This window comes from Octodon degus, unplaced genomic scaffold (genome assembly GCF_000260255.1).
Source record: "Octodon degus isolate 3935 unplaced genomic scaffold, OctDeg1.0 scaffold00051, whole genome shotgun sequence".
Classification (NCBI taxonomy): Eukaryota; Metazoa; Chordata; class Mammalia; order Rodentia; family Octodontidae; genus Octodon; species Octodon degus.
Window position 1 is genome coordinate 4,883,644 of NW_004524627.1, and position 22,109 is coordinate 4,905,752.

Below are 22,109 nucleotides of genomic sequence, written 5' to 3' on the forward strand. Positions count from 1 at the left end.
CCGCCCCGCTGGGGCGTCCTGGGCGGGCGGCGGGCGGCGGGCGGGCCAGGCCTGGAGCTGTGGCGCTTGGGGCCTCGGGCTGGTACTACGCTGCCTGCCTGCCCGCTATCCCTCGGGGCGCGCCCGCCGCCCGGCCCACTCCCCGCTCCCGGTGCACTATCGGGCCTCGGCTAGGCTGCCGCGGAGTGGGGGTGACGGGCGGTGTTGTGGTGCGGAGGAGGCAGCACGTGTGGCAGACTGTTGGGCTGTCACCCCGGCCGGGAGGAGACGGCGCCGGACCGCTGCTGCCGGACCTGTCAGGCCCCGCGGTCCATCAGCCCGCACGCCCCCCTCGAGCCGTCCAGGGCGGAGATCGGGTCCTGAAGCCGGGTGCTGGGGCTACGGAGCTCTCAACTCCACGTGATTGCATTGTTAACTTACTCCTCGGCTTCTGTTTCCAGCTGATGGAAGCGGCGAAGCAGCCGATTGGCAAGCTGCACGTTGGTGCCCCTACAAGTTTTTAAAGTTTCTAGCTCTTTAAAAAGAGAGCGCGAAGATGTGTTTAGGGGTGGGGAATAGGGCCCGGGAAGGACTGTCGGAAGCCAATTGCGCGCTCTCTGGCAGCTAGTGCACTTTCTCAGAGTTAGGTTCAAGTCCATGGAGCGTCACTTTAGGCAGACCTGGGGACTGCTGAAAGTCTTGGACCGGAAAGATAACGAGTGACTGTCATTCTTTTTAATTTTCTGTTCTTTCATCTGTGAGCTTAATCAGGAGGTTCCCAACTTCTTAAACTCAGGTTGTAACTTCTCTTTCAGTTTATCGTTAATGAACTTTGTTGGAGTAATAATACTGTTTTCCAGCCTCTTGAGACCCTTATCGGGATCAAACATAACTCTCAGGGGGCTTTTTTTAGTCAGCTAATTTTGAGGTAAATACTGGCTCAACTTGTAGTGGTTTGTTTTAATCTCTGCTTTCTCTTTATGGTTGGTACTGTTTCTAAAAGTCAATTAGCTTGCCTTTTGATTTTAATGTCACTTTTAGGAATAGTTGCTACCAGAGCAATTTTTCTAGCATTGTTTACATTGTTATGTAAATATGCCTCTGAATAAGAGCAAACGTTCTTTAAAAAAAATCGCTTGAGTAAATTTAAACTTAGTTTTGAAGGCAAATGAATTCTTTTAGGCCAGAGTTCAATATTGTAGTGATTTAAAAAATGTGTATCTGTGAGATTCTTTTGTATAAAAGAATGTTGATTGATCTGGATCTAGAAAGGCAGTGTATTTGTTTGTTTTATTCGTTAATGCTCATTTTTTTATAGTCTTCAATTTATATCTTTTTCAGATTGATTTCTCTCTAGACCCACAAATAACCAATACATTTTTTTTCCTGTTGTATAAATTTTATGTGAATGTGCGTTTGACCTTAGGAATTCTTATCTTTCTTATTTCTAGATTGTGTATAAACAGAGAATTGTTACTCCAATATGTGGATATCAGTATCTTAGTTTGGGTTAGGAGAAATTAACAGCCTGAATTTCTTTAAATTTAGGTGACAATATGTGGATATCAGTGTCTTAGTTTGGGTTAGGAGAAGTTAACAACCTGAATTTCTTTAAATTTAGACGAAGTCGGATTATTTTCGGCTTTTTAAAATACCTTTACACTAGATTATTTCCAGAGTTACATTCATTTGCACTTGGAAAGTTTAAGGTACAGTAATACTGTTCTTAAATTATGAACTTGATCTGTAAAACTTGAATTTGTATTTCTTTTAATTGTTGAAAATTTTTTATCTATCAGAATATCTTGGAATTTTGAAAGACGACCGATTCACTCTTACTTTCATTGCAGGATTCTTTCTACTAATCCAGATACTTGTTGAAGTGCTGAATAGTTTCTTGGGGAAAGATGTCAAAGAAGCCATTCATTTCATAGACTGGTGAGCAGAGATTGTGAAGTACAGGCTAGCCACCACCGCTCTAGTTAGTTGTAGCTTAGGGTCACTCGTAGAACATCTCATTGTATTTCCTCATATCTTAGTTATTCATCCCTTCTTCTTTAATTGTTTACATATGTACATACTCATTTGGAAACATTGGTAGAAGCGTATTAAAATTCTTAGAAGTGCTCAGTAAACACTTTGCTTTTTGACTGGTTCAAAAAGACTGGGATGTTTTAATTACAGTGTTTCTAAAATGGACTTTGTGGGGGGATAGCTCAGTAGAATAAGCTTTTATCTGGCAAGTGCGAGGGCCTGAGTTCAATCCCTGGTTCCGCAAAAAAAAAAGGACTTTGCTAGAAAAACTGACATTATTTTAATTACTTTTTCAGGCATAAGATGTGCATTTTCTGTTCTGAAGTTGGGAATGAGGTCTGTGGACTTACTACAACTTCGAGAAGAGACCTATATGTGGTGCTATTAAAAACTTTATTGGGAAGTTTCTGAAGTAAGAGTGGGAAGTCATTCTATTTTGTAAAAGGAGGAAGGACTCAAGCCAGAAAACTTGTATGCTATGGTTAACTGGTTCCCATCCTCGGAGAATCTTGTTTTCCATGGTGTAAAACTTACTCAGCATCAGGATAAGGGATAACGACTCTATGGATATACAGAATCCTTCACCATGGTAAAACTCGCTAACCCGCTGTACACTGAGTGGATTTTGGAGGCCATCAAAAAAGTGAAGAAGCAGAAACAGCGTCCTTCAGAAGAGAGGATATGCAACGCAGTGTCTTCATCCCATGGCTTGGATCGTAAGACTGTTTTGGAACAATTGGAGTTGAGTGTTAAAGATGGAACAATTTTAAAAGTCTCTAACAAAGGCCTCAATTCCTATAAAGATCCTGATAATCCTGGGCGAATAGCACTTCCTAAACCTCGAAACCATGGAAAATTGGATAATAAACAAAATGTAGATTGGAATAAGCTGATCAAAAGGGCATTTGAGGGCTTGGCAGAGTCTGGTGGCTCAACTTTGAAAAGTATTGAACGCTTTTTGAAAGGTCAGAAGGATGTGTTGGCATTATTTGGAGGCAGTACTGCCTCCAGCTTTCACCAGCAGTTCCGATTGGCTATCAAACGTGCTGTAGGTCATGGCAGACTCCTTAAAGATGGGCCTCTCTACCGGCTCAACACTAAAGCAGCTAATGCTGATGGGAAGGAGAGTTGTGAATCTCTTTCGTGTTTACCTCCAGTGTCACTGCTTCCACATGAAAAGGACAAGGTAAGAAAGTTATATTCACTGTTCACTGGTGTTTATAGTGCTGATGATGAGTCAGATTTCTTTGAAGTTATATACAAGTTAAATTCAAGGTTTATATTTTGAACTTATGTGAACTTTTCTGGTTTCTTTTTCTTTTTTCTCCTTTTCTAGACAGTAGTTTTGCTGTATAGTTCAGGCTGGCCTTGATCTCATATGTAGGCAAGGCTGGTCTCAAACTCAAGTCCTGCCTCTGCCTCCTGAGTGTTGGGATTGCAGGCCTGCACCACCACTCCCAGCTTCTGGTTTCTTATTGATGAGTTCTAGGTATAAAAACTTAATAGTTCAGTACTTTGCAATACTTGAAGTTAAAATTAAAAAACATAATAATTAGATTAGAATTTACAGTGACATACAACTTTAAAGTTTTAAGGTGTCTAGGGTACCTTACTGCTGGAAATTGATGAGCAACCCTTTGGTGGAGACTTGAATTTGAGAGCAACAGATGACTAAGGATAGTCTCACATCATTTTCTGGCACGCTATTGGACAGGAATGAGATTCTCTTTTGTCTAAGATTGTGAGAGCTTTTTCTAGGCTATTGTAAAGTTAATATTGAGCATATTTAAAACTTTTTATATTTGACCTAACTTTATTGTAGCTGTTGACATCCAACAGAATATTTACTTAGATTTTTGTTTAAATCACAGTTGAAATTACCACTATTTTTCTTGGGTGAACTTTCTAGAGATCTATTTTCGTGTTCAGTTTTTCCAGTGAGCTTTGGAATAAAAGCATGTTGTTCAGCATCTCTAGTCTGAAAATCCAGAATGTTCTCAAATCTGAATCTTTGAGTACAAGCAAATGCTCTGGAAGCTTAATGATCCATAGTGCTTCCAAGTTCCTGATTTTGGAGAATTTTGGGTTTTGGACTTTTAGATTAGAGATGCTCAACTGATAAAGTCTATGCCTATTCTCCAAAGTAAAAAAAAAAAAAAAAACAAAAAACAAAACAACAAAAAACCCAAAAACTATGAAATCTATCCCAAGCAGTTTGGATAAAGGATACTCAGCCGTGTTACCTTTAAACTGATTCTTAAAAATTGATATAGAATCCCATTCAGAAATGGTTCTATAGCATTTATGCATTTTTAAAGAGTGTATTAAAAGTTCAAGACAGACAGTTAACTACAGTGTTGTTTTGTAGTTCAGTACTGTAAGAACAGTTGTCTCTAAGAATTTTTTTTTTTTTTTGAGACAGGGTCTTACTGTTTCAAAAAAAAAAGGCTTCACTTTGAACTCACTGTGTAGCCCAGGTGGACTATGCACTTATAACAGTCCTCCTGCTTCAGCCTTATAATTGTTTCTTGATTTTATGGCTGAAATTTAATAAAATGACTCCATTTCTACAACTGTTATCAAATAATTTAACAGGTTAACTGTGTGGAAACAGGAACTTTATTTTTTATAGCTAACTAATTCAGTTAGATTATAGTCAGTACCTTTGGCATGAATTGGGTATTATAAATTCTTGTTAGAACAGTTGAGTATTTGCTTTTGTAATGATTTTGACATCTTCATCCCTAGTCCACTTTTGAGACAAGGGCTTGATAAGTTGTATGGACTAGGTTGGAATTTATGATCCTTCTGCCTCAGTATCCTAGGAGGTAGGGATTACAGACATGTGCCACTATGTCCAGCAGAATTAGAAATTTATATATATTTTTGGTACTGGGGTTGAACTTAGAGTCTCATGTGAATTACCATCTGTACTACTGAGCTACATCTCCAGGTCCAGATATTTTAACACATACTAATTACACATAAAATGCCAATTGTACATATTTTTAAGAGGTAGTGAAATTGGGTACAATACAATACAGGTTAAGTCCAAATCTTAGAACCTTGGACTTGTCCTTTGGTAGGAGCCTCAATAGCTGTTAACTTCTCTGTGCAGCAGAGCAGAGGACCTTGCTGAGGCCATTGCACAGCACCTTTGCATTAATGCAAGTTTAATTTGGGAGCTGCCTGCTGGCTGGTTCTGGTTTTACAAATACTTGTTTGGCTGCAGAGCTTTGTTTTGTAGTGTTGTTTACCAAAGTGACTAAATTTGGAATGTACATTTGGGAAAATTGAGTTTCTTTGAGTAGACTGCTTTGTATACCAATCGCATTGGAAAATTGCTTTCATGGTAATATTTGTGAAATTGATGAGGTGAGTTGTGTGCTTTTTGATGGATTCGTTATTTTCATTACTGAATTTCCTGAGTGACTTTCCTCAAAGTTGAAAAAATTCCATATTCACAATCATAATACTGTGAACTCCAAAGTGAGGAATTATTTCTCCTCTGAACAGATTATGTTTGCTATTTTATTGTATTTTAACTAATTGCCTTCCTTTCTTGAAACTCTCATCCAGAATTGATTGGCTTGCTATTATGGACCTAGATAATTTTAGGAAAGAAAAGAAATTTGTGTGTGTGTGTATCTAGAATTGATTGGCTTGCTGTTATGGACCTAGATAATTTCAAGATAGAAAAAAAAAGAATTTGTGTATGGGATCTAGAATTGATTGGCTTGCTGTTATGAACCTAGATAATTTCAGAAAAGAAAAAAAGGAATTTGTGTATGGGTATCTAGAATTGATTGGCTTGCTGTTATGGACCTAGATAATTTCAGGAAAGAAAAATTTGTGTATGTGTATCTAGAACATAAGTGACAGTGATAAAGGAAGATGTAACTAGAAGCAATTTCACTTTTAGGGATTAGCTCAGCAAATAGTTTTGAGTGCCTACTGTGGGCCACACATGCTGCTTGAAACTGAGGAGGCTTTAATCTTCTCTGGAATGTTACTGCTAATGTCTGTTGGTCAAGGCAGCTGTATACTAAGAAATAAAGTTCAGGGACTTCCATCTGTGGAAGTACCAGAGCAAGTTCCTCTTTACTTTTTACTGAATCAGTTCTATTTATTTTGTGCTATTAACCTTTGGAAGAAATTGTAGATTTTCAGTAGAGAAGTCATTTGTGTTCTTTTTGGGGAGATTATTGTAGAAACATTTTTAAGTTTAGTGTGAAATCACTCGAAGGTTAGTATTATTTTTATATTAAAAAATAGAATCCATGGGATACCATGATCTAAAGTCTTATCTATGTTGCATGGGACATTTTTGAGCTAGCTTTAGGGTGTGATAATTTATAGTGAGTTTATTTACTTAATAAATGCTTGCTCTGTGTCAGGTATCACTTCAGTGCTATGCAGTAGTCCCTTGGATCCATCAGGGATATATTGAAAATCTTTAGAAGATACCTGGGAAGATACTACCAAACCCTGTGCAGATGGTCCTTGAGTTACTATAGTTTGATTTAAGAGTTTTTCTACTTTTTTTTTTTTTTTTTGGGAATTACTGGGGATTGAATTTAGGGCCTTTTCACTGAGCCCCTTTTAATTTTTTTTGAAATTGAGACTAGGTGTGTTACCTGGGTGAATTCAAACTTGTGATCTTACTGTCTTGGCCCCCCCAGAGTGCTGAGATTGCAGCAGATATGTGCCACTGTCTGGCTGGGTTTCTTGCTTTTGTGATGTCATGAAAGCATCATACATTCACTACAGATTGCTTAGGGTTTTGAATTTTGATATTTTTCTGGCCTGTGGACTCTTGTGAAGGTGGGGAGTGGCTGTGAGCTCAGGCTCTTATTTAGTCAAGTGATCACATGGGAAAATAGTACTCCAAAGTACAATGTGATGACCACCTATCATGGGCAGTAGGTATATTAAATGCATTTTTAATTTAGGACATTTAAATTTACCCTGGTTTATCTGGAGGAAGTTATCTTGTAATGGAAGGAGTATTTGTATATACTGTACTTGCTTTTTTCTAAACATAAACTCCTATAATAACATTTGAATTAGGCCGGGGATATAGCTCAGTGGCACAGCATCTGCCTGGTAAATGTGAAGTAGTGACTTTGATTTCTGATACCATAAAAACAAAACAAAATTTGAGTTATAAGTTAGGCATAGTAAGATTAATAACAATAATTAATAAAGTGGAATATTTATAATAACATAATTTAAAATTTATAAATTGTTTATTTTTGGAATTTTTCATTTAATTTTGTTTTGTGGTTAATGGTGAGATAGCTGAAATTGGAATGTAATAGAGTACTATGGCATGTATTTTAACTCAGTCCTCGTGTAACTAACATTGATGTGTACCAACAATGAAGTGTAGATGCTGTTATTTTATGGGTGAGCCATAAGAAATTTAGTAGCTATCAGAGCTGAGATTTGAACCTCTGAAGTGTGGCTCCAGAGTCTGTTATATCTACATGAATACCTCTTGCGTATTGTAATGTATAACAGTAGCTTCTCACTATACACAGGTACAGAGTTGTGAGTGTTCTTGGTGTTTATAACATCATAGCACATTCTCTAATTCTGTGTTTTTTTGTTTTTTTTTTCTTAGAGATAATTTCTATGACCAGGCCTAATGTAAGCCACTTGTAAGCTGGGTGGCTGAGGCTGGAGGTTCCCAAGTTTGAGCCAGCCCCTGCAATTTAGTAACTTAGGCAAAAATGGGTGGTATACAGTTCAGTACATAGACCTTGGGTTCACTTCCCAGTAGTATAACATTTTTTCTATGCTTATTAATTTTATTTTATTTTATTAATTTTATTTTGATTGCCAGTCAAGTTTTTTGATTTGTAATGTAGGGATTGGTAATAAAGTACTTTAATTATCAGAAAGCAAAATGTTTCTTTCTTTGCATTGTGGAATATGGGTGAGGAGGAGAGCTATAAATTATAAGTTGCTTGCTTGCTTTGCTTTTCTTTTTTTAAACAGGATCTTGATATGTAGCCCAAATTGATTGCCTTTACTTTGTAGCCCAGGTTGGCCTTGAACTTTCACAATCCTGCCTCAGGCTCCTGAGTGCTGTGATTACTGGCAATCACCCCTCTATATCTACATTCAAATTGCTTTCCTTTTCAACTGTAGATTATAAATGTAAGATGATTTGTTCAATTAATGTTCACTCAGCAAACATTTGAATGCCTACTAAAAACAGCACATTTAAGATTTATATCCTGTGGGGCACTAATAGAATAGAGATACTGTACTATACAAAGTACAATTTGGGGAGAACTGTTTTTTTTTTTCCAAAGTTTTATTGATAAACAGATAGCAATGAGACAGTTTCAAATCAAATCAGAAGTACAGTTTCAACAAATAATACACTGCATATATTCTTCTTAGTGGTTAATTGCTATACAAGATGCGGACTTGTGATCCTATTTACAAACACCATTAGAACAAATCATTCTATTCATTAAGAGAACGCAACTATATATCTATCCTAACCACTTTGAATACACAGATACAAAATGGACATTCATCGGTATATCCCATTTTTTCTAAGTTCCATTATTGAATATTATAGGTGTGTAAATTCAGCAAAATATTCTAAAAGAGTCCAGTAGCCCATAATAGCATTGGGTCTGCTGTTTAACTGGCAATGTCAGAAATTATTGACCTGAGTCCCCCACAGCTCAACATAACAGCATGGCTTTATTTCCTATATTTCGTCTTCATACTTTTCTACTGGATGGTTAAGACCAAGGTAAAGCAGGACCTATGCAACAAGAGTTGTAGCTTTTTGGTCTGAGAAGGTCAGTGAAATACCCTCAGGATTTATCCTGAGATCCTGTACCTCAGATTGTAGAACCTTTGTCAGTGTCAGCCATGTGGATGAGTCACGGCCATTGCTTGGCCATTGTGCTCTCTGTGAAAGCCTGAGAGAGTGTCTTCTCCCCATGTGACTCTCCTTAGGCACACTCTGCGTCATCGATCACTTTCCTCTTTGGCCCCATAATCTTCTTGATCAGAAAATTTGGGACTCTACCGAGGTACATGACGTTACAGTACAAGTTCTCATATGTCCTGAGTCTTAATTGACCTTAGAAGGTTAGGGCCAAAATGTTGGCTTTCCTTGTAGCCCTGCTTTTTCTCTGATTTTGGTCTGCAAAAGAGAAAGAATCGGGATGGGGGCACGAACCGGCGACCTCGTGCTCCACAGCCCGGCGCCGAGGCCGCCGTGCCAGGTCACCGCCTGAGAACTGTTTTTAATAAGTCATTTTATTATTTTTATTTTTGTGGTACTGGGGATTGAACTCTGGACCTTGTTCTTGCCAGGCATGCAATTATTCTACTGAGCTTTCTCCCTGGCCCACAATAAGTTATCATTTTAAAATACTAACTAGTCATTGTTATTTTTGACAAATAATTACAGGTCTCTTTGGTGAAACTTAATATTACTTGAGATTGTGATGGTGCATTTTCTAAGGATTTATGTTCCAGGAATACTCACTGTGATTCAAATATCTGGATTCATTTCATACATTCACAGTAGTTTACTTGGATATACATAGCTTATGTTCCATATCACTAATCCAGAAAAGTATACTCTTTTGTGGTAGCTGTCTAAATCATTAAAATGTTATTTTTTGGAGTAGTATTTTAGAACAGAATTTACAGAAACATTTTACTGGAAAGAGAAGAGATACTGTCAGTGTTATTGTTCAGGTTATTAGATAACTTGGAGCAGAAAGATTGATAAAATTTTGCCTTTTACTGTAAGTTATGAGTTAATGCAGCAATCTCTTAGAAGAGACTACTTGATTTTACTGGAATTTGTATTTTAAATTCATAGTTAAGTGAGGTTTTGACAGGAACTTAGTTTTCTTTTCTTTTTTTTTTTTTTGAGACAAGTTTTTGCTCTGTAACAGTTTAGGCTGGCCTTGAACTCACTACATAGCCTACGCTAGTCTCAGGCTTGTGGTGATCCTCTTGTTGCAGTCTCCTAAGTGCTAGGATTACCGGTGTTCACCACCAGGAAGAGTAGATTTTTAAGGTAGAGAAACTGATGATATGTTTGCAAGTTATTGAGAGTAAAAATGATAAAATTTTGACTTAACTATTTGGAAATGGCCTTTATAGTAAAATTGATTCATATTTAATGTAGTAGTTATAAAAGAAAATTGTTTATAATGGAAGTTTGGTTATTTCAATTTCAGATATCCTGTTATGTTACTTTATTAATAAAGCAGGGAATACTAGTTATTCACGCTGTTAAGTTTGGGTGTATGTGGGGAAGAAAAAAAAAACAACTTCCCAAAACAAGAGATACTACAAAAATGTAATGCTATCAAATTTGAAACTGGTCTCAATTTTTAACAATAAATGGTATTTATAACTTACAATACCATATATATCCTACATCATTGGTTATATTGTCTTTTTGAAATAAAATTGTATTTTCTTAGAAGCATTCAGAATGTCATCAAAACAGTTACAGGTTTTTTTTTTTACAATTGCAGACTGGTATTCAGTTAACAGAACAACAGTTATTTCATATAAGGTGCATCAGAGATAATTGAAGATGAAAAACTACCATCCCCATATATAACTAATTTGTGCTGTGCACTAACAAGAACCTGCTTTAAATTTCCATGCCAATTTACAACCCCCATACTGTACCAGGCCAGGTTAGTGGCTATTAAAAATACCACCAGGACAGGGCCTTCTAAAGACACATTCGGTTGTTTGTTAACTATTCAAAAAAAAAAGACACTGTACAGTTTAAAAACAAATTTTACACAGGCTTACATTTGTTTTTTTTTTTTTTTGTTTGTTTGTTTTTCTTTAAAAGTGAGTTGTGTACAAGGGGGTTAAATGCTTTATAGACAAGAAAAAAACTGCTAAAACCAACGTATTCATCAGCATCCTCTTCATCTTCGTCATCCTCTTCATCTTCATCATCCTCTTCTTCCTCATTCTCCTCCTCTTGCTTCTTTTTCTTGCTTTTTTGAGCCTTGATGACTCCCTTTTTTTGCTGCATCAGGTTTTCCTTTAGCCTGGTAGGCAGCAATGTCCTTTTTACACTTTTCCTTCAGCTTAGCAGCCTTCTTCTCATATGGCTGTTTGTCATCTGCTGCAGTATTATTTGAAAATTGGCGTACATTCTTACACATTGTTAGTTGAAATAGCTTTTTTTTTTTTTTTTTAAGATTATTTTCTTATGGTACAAATTGGAGGACTTAGAAAGTTTTTAGCTAAATATTAGAAGAACACTTCGAGCTACCTTTAAGCTGGAATTAAAAAATGCTGCTCTAGCTTTGTAGAGATAAGTGTGATTTTCAGTACCTCTGTAACACCTCTCCATGACTGGATAGTCTTTAAAATTCTTTGAGTCTGAGATATAGTACAGTATAAGCCTTTGTATTAATGGTACTTTTTATCAAAGGTATTAAGTCTGAGTTGACCAGTAGTGTGTAGTCCAGCACTCACTATTCATATGTAAAATCTGGGAGGAACTTGAGAGATTTGTAGTAGTAGTATTAAGCCATATACATAAGGCAGTAGACAACAAGTCACTTTTGTCTTTATTGATCTTTTATGGTAGTTCATCATTATGTAACTTCAACTTTGTCATAAAACAGAAAGTTCATTAGGATAGTATCAAAGATTAAGATTTAAGACAGTTTTATGTAAAATAATTTGGTGGGTTTTAAGATTATTGGTATAATTTATAAAGGAAAAAAGTGATAAAATCAGGGGGCCAGCAAGATAGCTCAGTGCACTAAGTGCCTGCTTAGGCAAGTGCAGGGACCAGGGTTGGATCTCCGGTACCACATTTCCCCGCTGGCCCTGTCCCCTGGGTGCACTGAGTCCGCAGCTGAAACCAGGCATGGTGGCACAGGCCTGTAATCCCAGTGCTGGGGAGGCTGAAAACAGGAGGATCACTAGGAGTCTGAGCTGCATAGTAAGACCCTGTACCAGACACAGACACAGACACACAGACACAGACACACACACACACACACACACACACACACACGGAATGAAAGAAAATCTGGGAGCTGAATAATCTTCGTAAAGGATTTTATGTGTAAATCCACTCTAGTCTTACCAACATGCTTTAAAAGGTAAACACCAAGCCAATTAGATTAAGTCTTTAGCAGCAGGATCCAGGTGTCAGGGGTGTGTGTGTGTGTTTAAAGAAGTTTTATTTAATGTGCAGCCAACTGTTTTGCCTTCCTGCTCTTACATATGACTGCTTTTCATTTTGGAGAAAATCACACAACCATGTAATAAGGTGCCATTCACAATTTTATGACCCCCAGTTTCAGCTCCACCCTCTTCTTGAGGATAAATCTGTTCGCACTGAATCAATACAGTATTTCTTAAACCTGTATTTCTTTCTTATTTTCAGTATCTACTTCCATAGCCTTCATAAAATGAAATCTTGTATCTATCCCTGTCATGCTAAACTATGTGCTTTTATGAGTTTGCTGCCTTCTTAGCAGAAAGAGAAGTATCAAAGGCTTGCTTTCCCCTGCCTTAAGGACCTTGTTCCATTAAGAATGTTCATCAGTGTTTTGACTTTGCTATCTTAACATATAGAAGTCCTTTTTGTTAGAGTACCCCCCCCTCAAAAAAAAAAAAGAAAAACCAACCAAACAAAAAAACAAAACCAGGGGCCGAGGATGGCTCAGTAGAATAAGTGCTTCCCTGGCAAGTGCAGGGTCTGAGTTCAATCCCCTGTTCTGCCAAAACAAAACTCTTCAGATCCTTCTTTCTAAACCTTGTTGATTTTGTGCTTCTTGAAAAAATGGCTGGTCTGTATTTTAGATCTGCCTCTGGTTTTTGCCATAAAACACAATTTGAAGCTGTTCTTGTGGGTGGTTTTTCAATTTTATTTTACTTGAAATCTCAGCAGCATTTTGTATTTGTGGACTGTTTTCTCCTTCCTTGACTTCTGGGGTAATTCTTTCATAAGAATTCCTTCCCTTTTTCCTCTTTACAGTAATTCCTTTTCAGCTGTTGACATTTTATCTTTTTCCTGTATTTTATGTTAGTTTCCCTTGGGTTCTGTTCTTTGTCCATTTTTTTGAAGCTTCCATCTTTCTGAGTTATCCCTGCATCTCTGTCCTCTAAATTGGGACCTCTTTATTACAATTCCAGGCCTCACTTCTTAGCTCTGAACTTGTATATCCCACTCTATGTGGATAGTATCTTATCTCTATCACTTCACATTCGTAATGACCCAGGTGGAATTTGTCATTTTGCTGGAACTTGCTCTTCTGCTTTCTTCCTGTAATTAAGAGACATTGCCATTGACTAATGGTTAAAACAGAAACTCATACTGTTCTTCATATCTTTCTTGTCTTTTGGATTCAGGTCTAGTCTGTCCCCAATCTCGTAACAGTTTTTAAGCATCTCAGTTAATAACTAACCACATCTCCATTCCAACTACTATTCTCTTAGAGTAGGCCCTTAGCATTTCTCTCCTGATCTACCATAGCAGCTTTCTCATCAATTTTTCCTCTTCTAGTATCATCTCTCTCCAGTCCTGATTATTGCCAAGAATGATCATATTAAGAAGTGATTCAGAACATAGGCTCAAGGACCAGGCCATCTGGATTTGTTTACCATGTTGATACTACTTACTTTATGATATTTGATAATTTGCTTAATTGTTCATTGCTACATTTCCTTCTACAAAAAAGGGAAAATGCAGTGTGTATCTCTTAATAAAATTGTGAGGATTTAATGAGTTAATATCCATTTTTACTATATAATAGAACTTTGTGCAATTATAGAAATGTGGTAACATTTCAATTGAAAACTTTTATTTTTTTTTATATGATTCTGGTCACAAACCGAGTTGAATGAGAACCAAATCAAATTGAGTGGTTAGGTTCAATGTTGACCTTGTGGGGAAATTTGATTTGATTTTTGTACAGTTTGTTTTGCAATCAATTATAGAGAGAATTAGATTTGTGAACCAAGGTACTACTGTACTCTGTATGCTACCTCTGTAGTTGCCATAGTCAAAATGTAGTTGTTGAGTTCTTGAGATGTGGTTACTTGACTGAAGAATTACACTATTAGTTTTTTTTTTTTTTTTTTTTTTTTGAGACTGGGTTTTGCTGTACAGTTCAGGCTGGCCTTGAACTCACTTGTTAGCCCAGAGAGCCTCCTGCATTAGCCTCCTAAGTGCTGGGATTACAAGTGTTTAACACCATGCCCAAACTACACTTTCAGTTTTAATTGTAATTCAGTTGAAGTAGCCACATATGGTCAATAGGTACTGTATTAGGTAAAATATAGAATGTATAAAATCCATACAGTAGTGAAAAGGTATTATATATGTGTTACCTATTACTGTATTTCTAAAATTAAATTTACTCCTTTGCTTAAAATCTTTCAGTCCCACATTCTATGGTATGGTATATATGATTTGTAGCCCTGTCTTTGAGTTGCTCCAAACTTACACTACCTCTTTGTATGCCATCTGTGTACCAGCAGTAGTATGCTTTGGAAAATTGCTTGAAATGCAAATTTTGTTTTTGTTTTGAGATAGAATCTCTTTCTACAGTTTAGGCTGGTCCTGAGCTCATTATGTAGTCCAGGCTGACTTCAAGCTTGAGGTCCTCCTGTCTTAGCCTCCCCTGTGCTAGGATTACAATAGTGTACTGCTACATAGAGCTGAAATACAAATTCTTCTTTTTTTCTTCTTCTTGAAATTCAAATTCTTGAGCAGAGTTCTAGCCTATTCATTCAGAAGGTTAGTGTTGGGACCTTGCAGGCTATGTGTGTTCATAAGTTTGAGGACTACTGTGCTCTCTCTATGTCAGACAGACTCCTTGCAGTTCCTTAGATTTACCTTGCTTTCTTATTCCTGTATTTCTCTTCTATATGAAATAATCTTTACTTCTCTGTTTATTGTTGAACCTATAGTCATGTTCTTGCTATTCAGTCTCTCACTGTCATTCATCTGCTCCCATACTGACTTAGCTCTCTTCGTTCCCCTGATAGCCTACACATACCTCCTTCGTGACCCTTTGTGCATTTGTTATGGATTGTGTCTAGATGTCCCCCAAAGCCTCATGTTGTCATAGGTGGTCCTTTTCAAAGGTGGCTGGATCTAGAGTGTATGGTTGATTCATGATACAGTGCTGGGATTAAGGCTGTTAGTAGTGGATGATTACCACATCAGTCCACTGATTAGTTTGGTACTGGCCTGGTCCAGATAGCCTGGGTACAGTATAAGGGACAAAAAGAGGCTTGTCCTCCCACTTCTCTTGTTGCTTTGCCATCTTCTGTCCACCATAAACTGTTTTTCCTCTGTGATGTCACCCTGCCTTGGAGCCAGCCAGTTGTGAACTGAAATCTGTACAGACTGAGAGTTAAATAAACTTTTCCTCCCTTAACTTGTGGGTATTGAGTATTTTGTCTCAGCAGCAAGAGAAAAATGACTAAGACAGCATTGTATTGATATTTTCAGCCTATCTCCTGTTAATGAATTTAGGGTCTTGTTTTTCATCTCTGTATTCAAATCTATCTAGCACAGTGTCTGGTTGCTTTGCATATACTTATTGAACACCTCCCAGGTGCCAGAACAATGATTTTGTCCTAAGTAAAGAAGCTGCAGTCTTTGTAATTAACACATGCAGTGTTATGGTGCTCTGATGGGCTGCAGCATTGTTGTGTGAACACAGAAGACAGGTGGGCAGGGCCAGAGAAGCCTTAGAGGAAGTCACATGTGAGAGGTTAGTGAAATGGGGAAGCACATGGGTGTGGTGGGAAAGAGTGATTCCTGTGGAGGGAACAACATGTACAAAGGCCTAGAAGCAAAACATTGTAAGCACAAAATAAATATATAATGGAATGTAAAAATTTAAAAAGTAGCACATTCAACATGTACATCTTAGCTTTTACCCTCCCCAACAAACAGTTCATTTTATATGCTTTGTATTTTTCAAGTAGATTTTTTCCTTGATATCATACTTTCTTTGAGTTTATGGATGAGGTGTGATAGGGCAACCTCCAAGCCAGCAGGATACATTTATTTACTTTATAAAGCAGAAAAAAGGACTATTTTTTTCTCTGAAACTTAATTATCATGGTTGAAGAATACATTTTTCTCATTGCGTAAGACCAGACCAAGATTTAAAGCAAACATTTCAACTTAGAACACCGAGAAAGTATGTCATTTAAGAAAGCTGACAGACAACCAGCATGCCTGCCACAACCGTCATTCTGTAGCCCCAGCTGGTGTTGCTGCTACTCTCTCATTAATCCTCCTACAAGAGTAAAAAGGCATTGGTTAATGTTCAGTACAAGTGCCAACTATTAGTTTGCTGTTTAATACCAGCTTTTGGATGTTTGGGATGTTGCATATATAATGTTCAGTAAAAACTTTCACTTTGAATATATCATATGTGGATTGGCTTCATTATCTGTGAACTTTGAAAAAAGACTGGTATAAATCTAGTTTTCTGATGACAGCAGCTAAGCAGAACAAACCTGGAGAATGAAGAGGGGAAATAAAATGCTTCTTCTAAAACTTCATGTGGGTGGTAATGTCATGTTTCTGAAGTATTTTAAATTACAAAGAATTTGCTTTGACATTTATTTTGCTTTGCTATAATACTTTCATAATAAGGTAAGTGTTAACGGTTTGTATGAAGATGGCCCACCAAAGCCTCATGTGCTCCTAGATAGGGCTCTTGGGGGTGACCCAACCATGTGGACATGATACTCATCCTTGGATTAATCCCCGATGGGGTTATAGCTAAACATGATTTGAGAGGTGAAGCCTGGTTAGAGGTAGGTCCCCTCCTCCTCCTCCTCTGATCAATTTGTTTCTCATTTGCCATGCCATAAGCAAGCCTCTTTTGCTATGCTGTCTTGGGTCCAGTATACAGTGGGCTGAAACCTCTGCTAAATTGTGAGCTTAAGTAAACTCCTGCTTTACTTGTGGGTGTGAGATATTGTATCACAGTGACAAGAAAGTGGTTAAGATAGATAAATTCAGATGCTACAATGACAAAGTGTTACTTACACAAAATTAAACAGCTAAGGGAGTAAATAGATCTAGAGCAAATCCTTTTAAGTCCAGTACTAAGAAATAGACACTTTAGGCTATCTCTTGAGAATTACTGTAGTTTATGAAAATGGCAAGCATCTGAAAAAACAACTGTTTCTTTAACATTTGTGACATACATCTGTTAAATTATTTATCAAATCATATGTTATTATTTTTTGTGTACAGCTCCTGGTACTTTATCAGATGATCAGACTTTTTCAAATTGAAATTGTCAGTTTTGCATTTCTAATGATAGAAAATAAATTGATTGTTTAAAAAAGGCCACCTAATTGCTGAATGTGATGACCCATGCCTGTAATCCTAGCAATTGGGAGGCTGAGGCAGGAAGACTGCTATGAGTTAGAGGCAAGTATGGGCTACAAATTGAGTTCAAGGCCAGCCGGAATTGCATAGTGAAACCCTGTCTCAAACAAACAAATGAACAAAAAAAACCCCACCCCACATATAATCTTAACTCTCTTAATAGATTGGGAGCTAAACAATTTATCCCTTTAAAGTTTATAGATTAGTTTGTAGAGTAAAGGGAAAAAGTTGTGTTTTAGCAATGTTTGATAGCTTAGCTGAAAACCAAATGCTGTTCTTACTACTGCCCCTAGCTGCCTAGTTTTCTTGAGAGGGAGCTAATGAGTTTCTTTTGTACCTTTTATATAAGAATATTCCAGCAGGATATTCTTGTATAAAAGAAGGCTGGGTATTGTGGCATGGTGACACATGCTGGTGAGCCCAGCACTCAAGAGGCTGAGGCAGGAGGATCACTGTGAGTTTAAGGCCAGCCTGAATTGCATAGTGAGACTCTGTCTCAAAAGACAAAAATAAATAAATAAAAAGAATATTCAGATAAGTATGTAAAGCTTAGTGGAATTATACAATAGCTTATGTAACTAATTCCATGTCAAAGGACATTTGTTTACAAATCTTTTTGCTTCTGACAGTGCTACATTAAATAAAATGGTATATCATTTCACTTTTAAGTCCCTACTCAGTAAATGTCCTTGTAACTTGGATAATTTTGAGTATCTCTCCAAATTAATTCCTCAGTAGTAGGTGAGACTACCTGTTTGCTACAGCCTTTGCCACAGCGTCCACTTTTTAATCTTGAGCAATTTCATGTGCCTTTATTTTCTTCTGGTGGTAGTAGGGATTGAACCCAGGGCTTTTACACTTGAGTTACATTCCTACCCCTTTTTATTTTAAATCAGGATCTTGCTAGTTGCTCAGGCAGGACTGTAATTTGCTATCCCCCTGCCTCAATCTTCAGAATGCTGAGGTTACAGGTATGTATACCTATGACCAGCTTCTCATTATGCATCTTTCACATTACGCATTTTTTTAGTCTCGTCGATTATTCTCCTAGTTTTCTGACCAGACAGATCAGATAGCTCTTGATCTGTGTTCTTACTACTACTCTGTTTTTATGTGATTATTTAAGGTGAAGATCTTGCAGTGAATTTTTTTTTTTTTTTTGCTGTTAGTTCCTGTAGAAGTATCTAAGTCTTTTTGCCAACCAAAAATTTGCTAGATTTTTCTTTTTTAATTTGTAATGTTTTTATAGAAATGTTTTAAGACATTTTGTGGGTTACAGGGAAGTGATGATCTGTGTTGATAGATTTTTGTGTGGTAGGTGCCCTTACCCACTGGAATAAAAGTCTGGGCCCGTTACTTTTCTACTGATATTATGGAAATCTTGTTCAATAGATGCTTTAGTATATTGTGGCTTGTCAGTCTCTTTGAGGGCACTATGTTATCCTTGTGCTTGAAAACCTGTATAATTTTCAACAGGTACTACATTTACATCACAGCAGCCCTAACCGGAAGAGTGCATAAAGGTTTGCCCAAAGTTATCATATAGCCTGTTAGAATGTAGAGGCTAGTAGAGTGGACAGGAGGGGAAAACTGCAGATTCAGAGTTAAGATAAACTGAAATTCTGTTAAATTAGTGCAGTATTTAAATGTGGGATGCATAGAGCACTAATCCTGATAAAGTTTAAGGCTGTATACTTGATTTTAAAATTACGTAATTCTCCGTGATCTTTAGTTTATTTTCTGTAAAAGAAGGATAGTAATAGTATTTACCAAATTCGTAAAGTAACTGCTGTTATGGTTTGTGTATAGGTGTCCCCCCTAAAGCCTCATGCAGTCATGGGGCAGTTTCTGGAGTTTGTGATTAGTTCATGATCCAATGCTGGGATTAAGGATATGGATGCTGTCCCTGCCCTGGGGCAGGTAATTTACATTACAATGTAAAGGGGGGAGAGAGGCTAGCTAACTGCCTGAGCTGCTGCCACTCCATTTGCTCTGTTGCTCATTGCCACTGCCTTGAGAGGCTGTCCTCTGGCATGTGCCACTGTGCCTTGGAGCCAGTTGAGTACGCAATGAAACTTCCAGTAACTGTGAGTTAAGTAAACCTTTCCTTCCTTCATTTTGAGTGTTGGGTATTTATCCCAGCAATGAGAGAAGAGTAACTGAGACAGAATTTGGTACCAAGAGTCACACATAGTCACAATCACATGGATTACAAGCTTTTGGGAAAGGCTTATGGGAAGAGATAGGAAAGGTTTGGAGATGTTGCCTACAAGTGAAGCACTGGAACAGCTTTGCCTGGTTTGTATGGGAGATTCTTGTCAGAGCTCAGAAGACCAGCATGCTGATCGAAATCCTGGTTGTAAAGATTAGGCTCGGAGTTTTCTGCTGAGAAGAAGCACTGCATTGGTTTTTGGACTTCAGATGATATGTGTTTTGGCTTGGCAGAAAATTTGTCTCCATTTTACTTGTGTCCAGACACTGCCTGAGACTGAGATTAAACATGGTGGATCAATTAATCTCTCAAAAGAAATTTCAAAGCAGCCAAATATTGAGTCAGCAGCATGGCTGTTGTTGGGAGCTTTTAGTCAGTTATATGTTGAGAGTCAAGAGCAAAGAGCCCAGCAGGATGATTTAAAATGTTGTGAGTTTGACCAGAAAGGAAACTCCCGTAGAACTGTGTAATGTAAAGGTAGAGCTGAGAGGTTCTCCATTGCCCAGAAGGAACAAGAGAATGGAAAGGATGGCCTGAGGGCATCACTAGAGGCTTCAGGTCTCCACCTTTTGCAGCCTGAGAATGGCAAGGGTGAAGGACTTCGCTTTGAAGATAAAGCCTCAGAGTGCTATTTTCCAGAATGGTGGTGGCGGCCACACCAGGTTCCAAAATGGCGCTGGCATGGAGAATTTGTTACTTGGAATCAGGGTCAGAGTGCTCAGCAGTCTAGCCACTCGACCCCTATATCCAAGAGAGAAAAAAGCCTAGCTACTGCTCCAGCTGGCAGCAGACCTTGGCATCATTCATGTGGTGTTGGTTTTAGGCACTTGAAGAATGCAGGAGTTATGAGGTTAAGAAAGCTTCCACCTAGATTTCAGAGGAACACCTGGGAGGACAGGCAGTGTGCCTCTGTGAGGACAGTGTGTAAAACTGTGAATGAAAAGCCTGTTCAGTTGAAACCCCAGAAGTCTGAAAAGCCAGCAGTGTGGATCATCTAAGGGAAACTACAAGGAGGGAGCAAAGCTGGACTAAGAGAGAAGCCATGGGAGCAACAACCACCAGAAGTGCCATAGGGTTGGAGCCACATGAAGCTCACAATTTGCCACAGATTTCTTCGGATGTTCCACATGTAACTATAGGACTTAATGTTTGCCCTTCTGGATTTTGGACTGGCTTTGGTCCCAGTGCTGGGTATCCTGCTGTGTGTATCTTTTGGAATGGTAATGTTTATGTTGTGCCATGGACTGTTGGAAGTGTTTAACTTTTCATTTGTACAGGGGCTCACAGCTAGGAGTTTGCCTTGGATCTTGGAGGAGACTTGGGACTTGGACTTTTCAGTAATGCCGAAACTGTTGGGACTTTGTTAATTCTTAGAGATGATTTAAAGTGCTTTTTGCGTAAAGGGATATACATGAGTCTTTCAGGGTCCAGGGGCAGAATGTTATGGTTTATGTCTAGTTGTCCCCCCATAGCCTCATGCAGTCATGGGATGGACTTCTAGAGTTTGTGATTAACTCATGATTCACTGGGATTATGGTTGTGAGTGCTGCTGGGATTAGGGGTATAATTGCTGCTGGGTGTGAGTGCTGTGCCCAGCCTGGGGTGGATAGACTGAATACGATTTAAGGAAAACAGACTTGTCTTTGTGGCCTTTGTTGCTGCTACGCCCCCTAGTTGTTCTTGCTTTCTGCTTTTCGCTGGTCACCATGAAAGGTTGCTTTCTGCTATGTGCCACTCTGCCTTGGAGCCAGCTCAGTATGGTCTGAAACCTCCAGTAACTGTGAGCTAAATAAACATTTCCTTTCTTCATTTTGAGTGTTGGGTATTTGTCCCAGCAACGAGAGAAGAGTAACTGAGACAAGTACCTTTTTAAGAATTGTTTTTTAGCCTGAGCAAGTCATAGCTCTAGTGGGTTTTTTTGACTTCACTTTCAAAAATAAATATCAGGGAGTAGTATTGATTTTTTTTTTTTTTTCCTCTAAAGTGAAACCAAAAAGTCAGGTTATTGATCCACAAAATTTTACTTTCATATTTTGAAGATTACAATATGTGAAATTTTCATGAACAAATATACAAATAAATATCCACATAGTTAAAAAAAGCATTTCTCATATGTTACAATTATTTAAATTCAGGTGGATACTGTGTGGTAATATTCTTTTGAAAGAGGCAAACTGAACAATTTTCCTGTTCCAATTTGGCCCAGGTTTTTAGTATTTGGAAGTAACATTCTCTTTGTTTACCTAATGAAAGAATAAAACCCAAAACGTAATAAACAAAAGTAAATAGTATTGCCTTTATTAAGGTTGTCAGAATAATCTCTCTCTCTCTCTCTCTCTCTATATATATATATATATATAGATATAGATATAGATATATATCTCTCTATATATATATCTATAATTTTGTTTCCTAAGGTTCAAGAATAAAATAAGGACAAAGTCATCTTTTCCTGCATACAGTGTGTGC

General features: G+C 37.8%; 1 protein-coding gene across 4 annotated transcripts in view; it reads left to right on the top strand.

Moving 5' to 3' along the window:
• Kat6a (lysine acetyltransferase 6A) overlaps positions 1-22,109 on the top strand; it is a 149,561-nt gene that overhangs the window by 353 nt on the left and 127,099 nt on the right. For 2 of the 4 annotated variants that reach the window (XM_023717223.1, XM_023717226.1), the window contains exons 2-3: positions 1,830-1,917; positions 2,310-3,199. In XM_023717223.1, the coding sequence (XP_023572991.1) occupies positions 2,600-3,199 (600 nt within the window). In that variant the 5' untranslated portion in view covers positions 1,830-1,917; positions 2,310-2,599. Of the gene's footprint in view, positions 1-533; positions 776-1,829; positions 1,918-2,309; positions 3,200-22,109 lie in introns of those variants that run through there. The other 2 variants (XM_023717225.1, XM_023717224.1) reach the window with 2 other exon arrangements.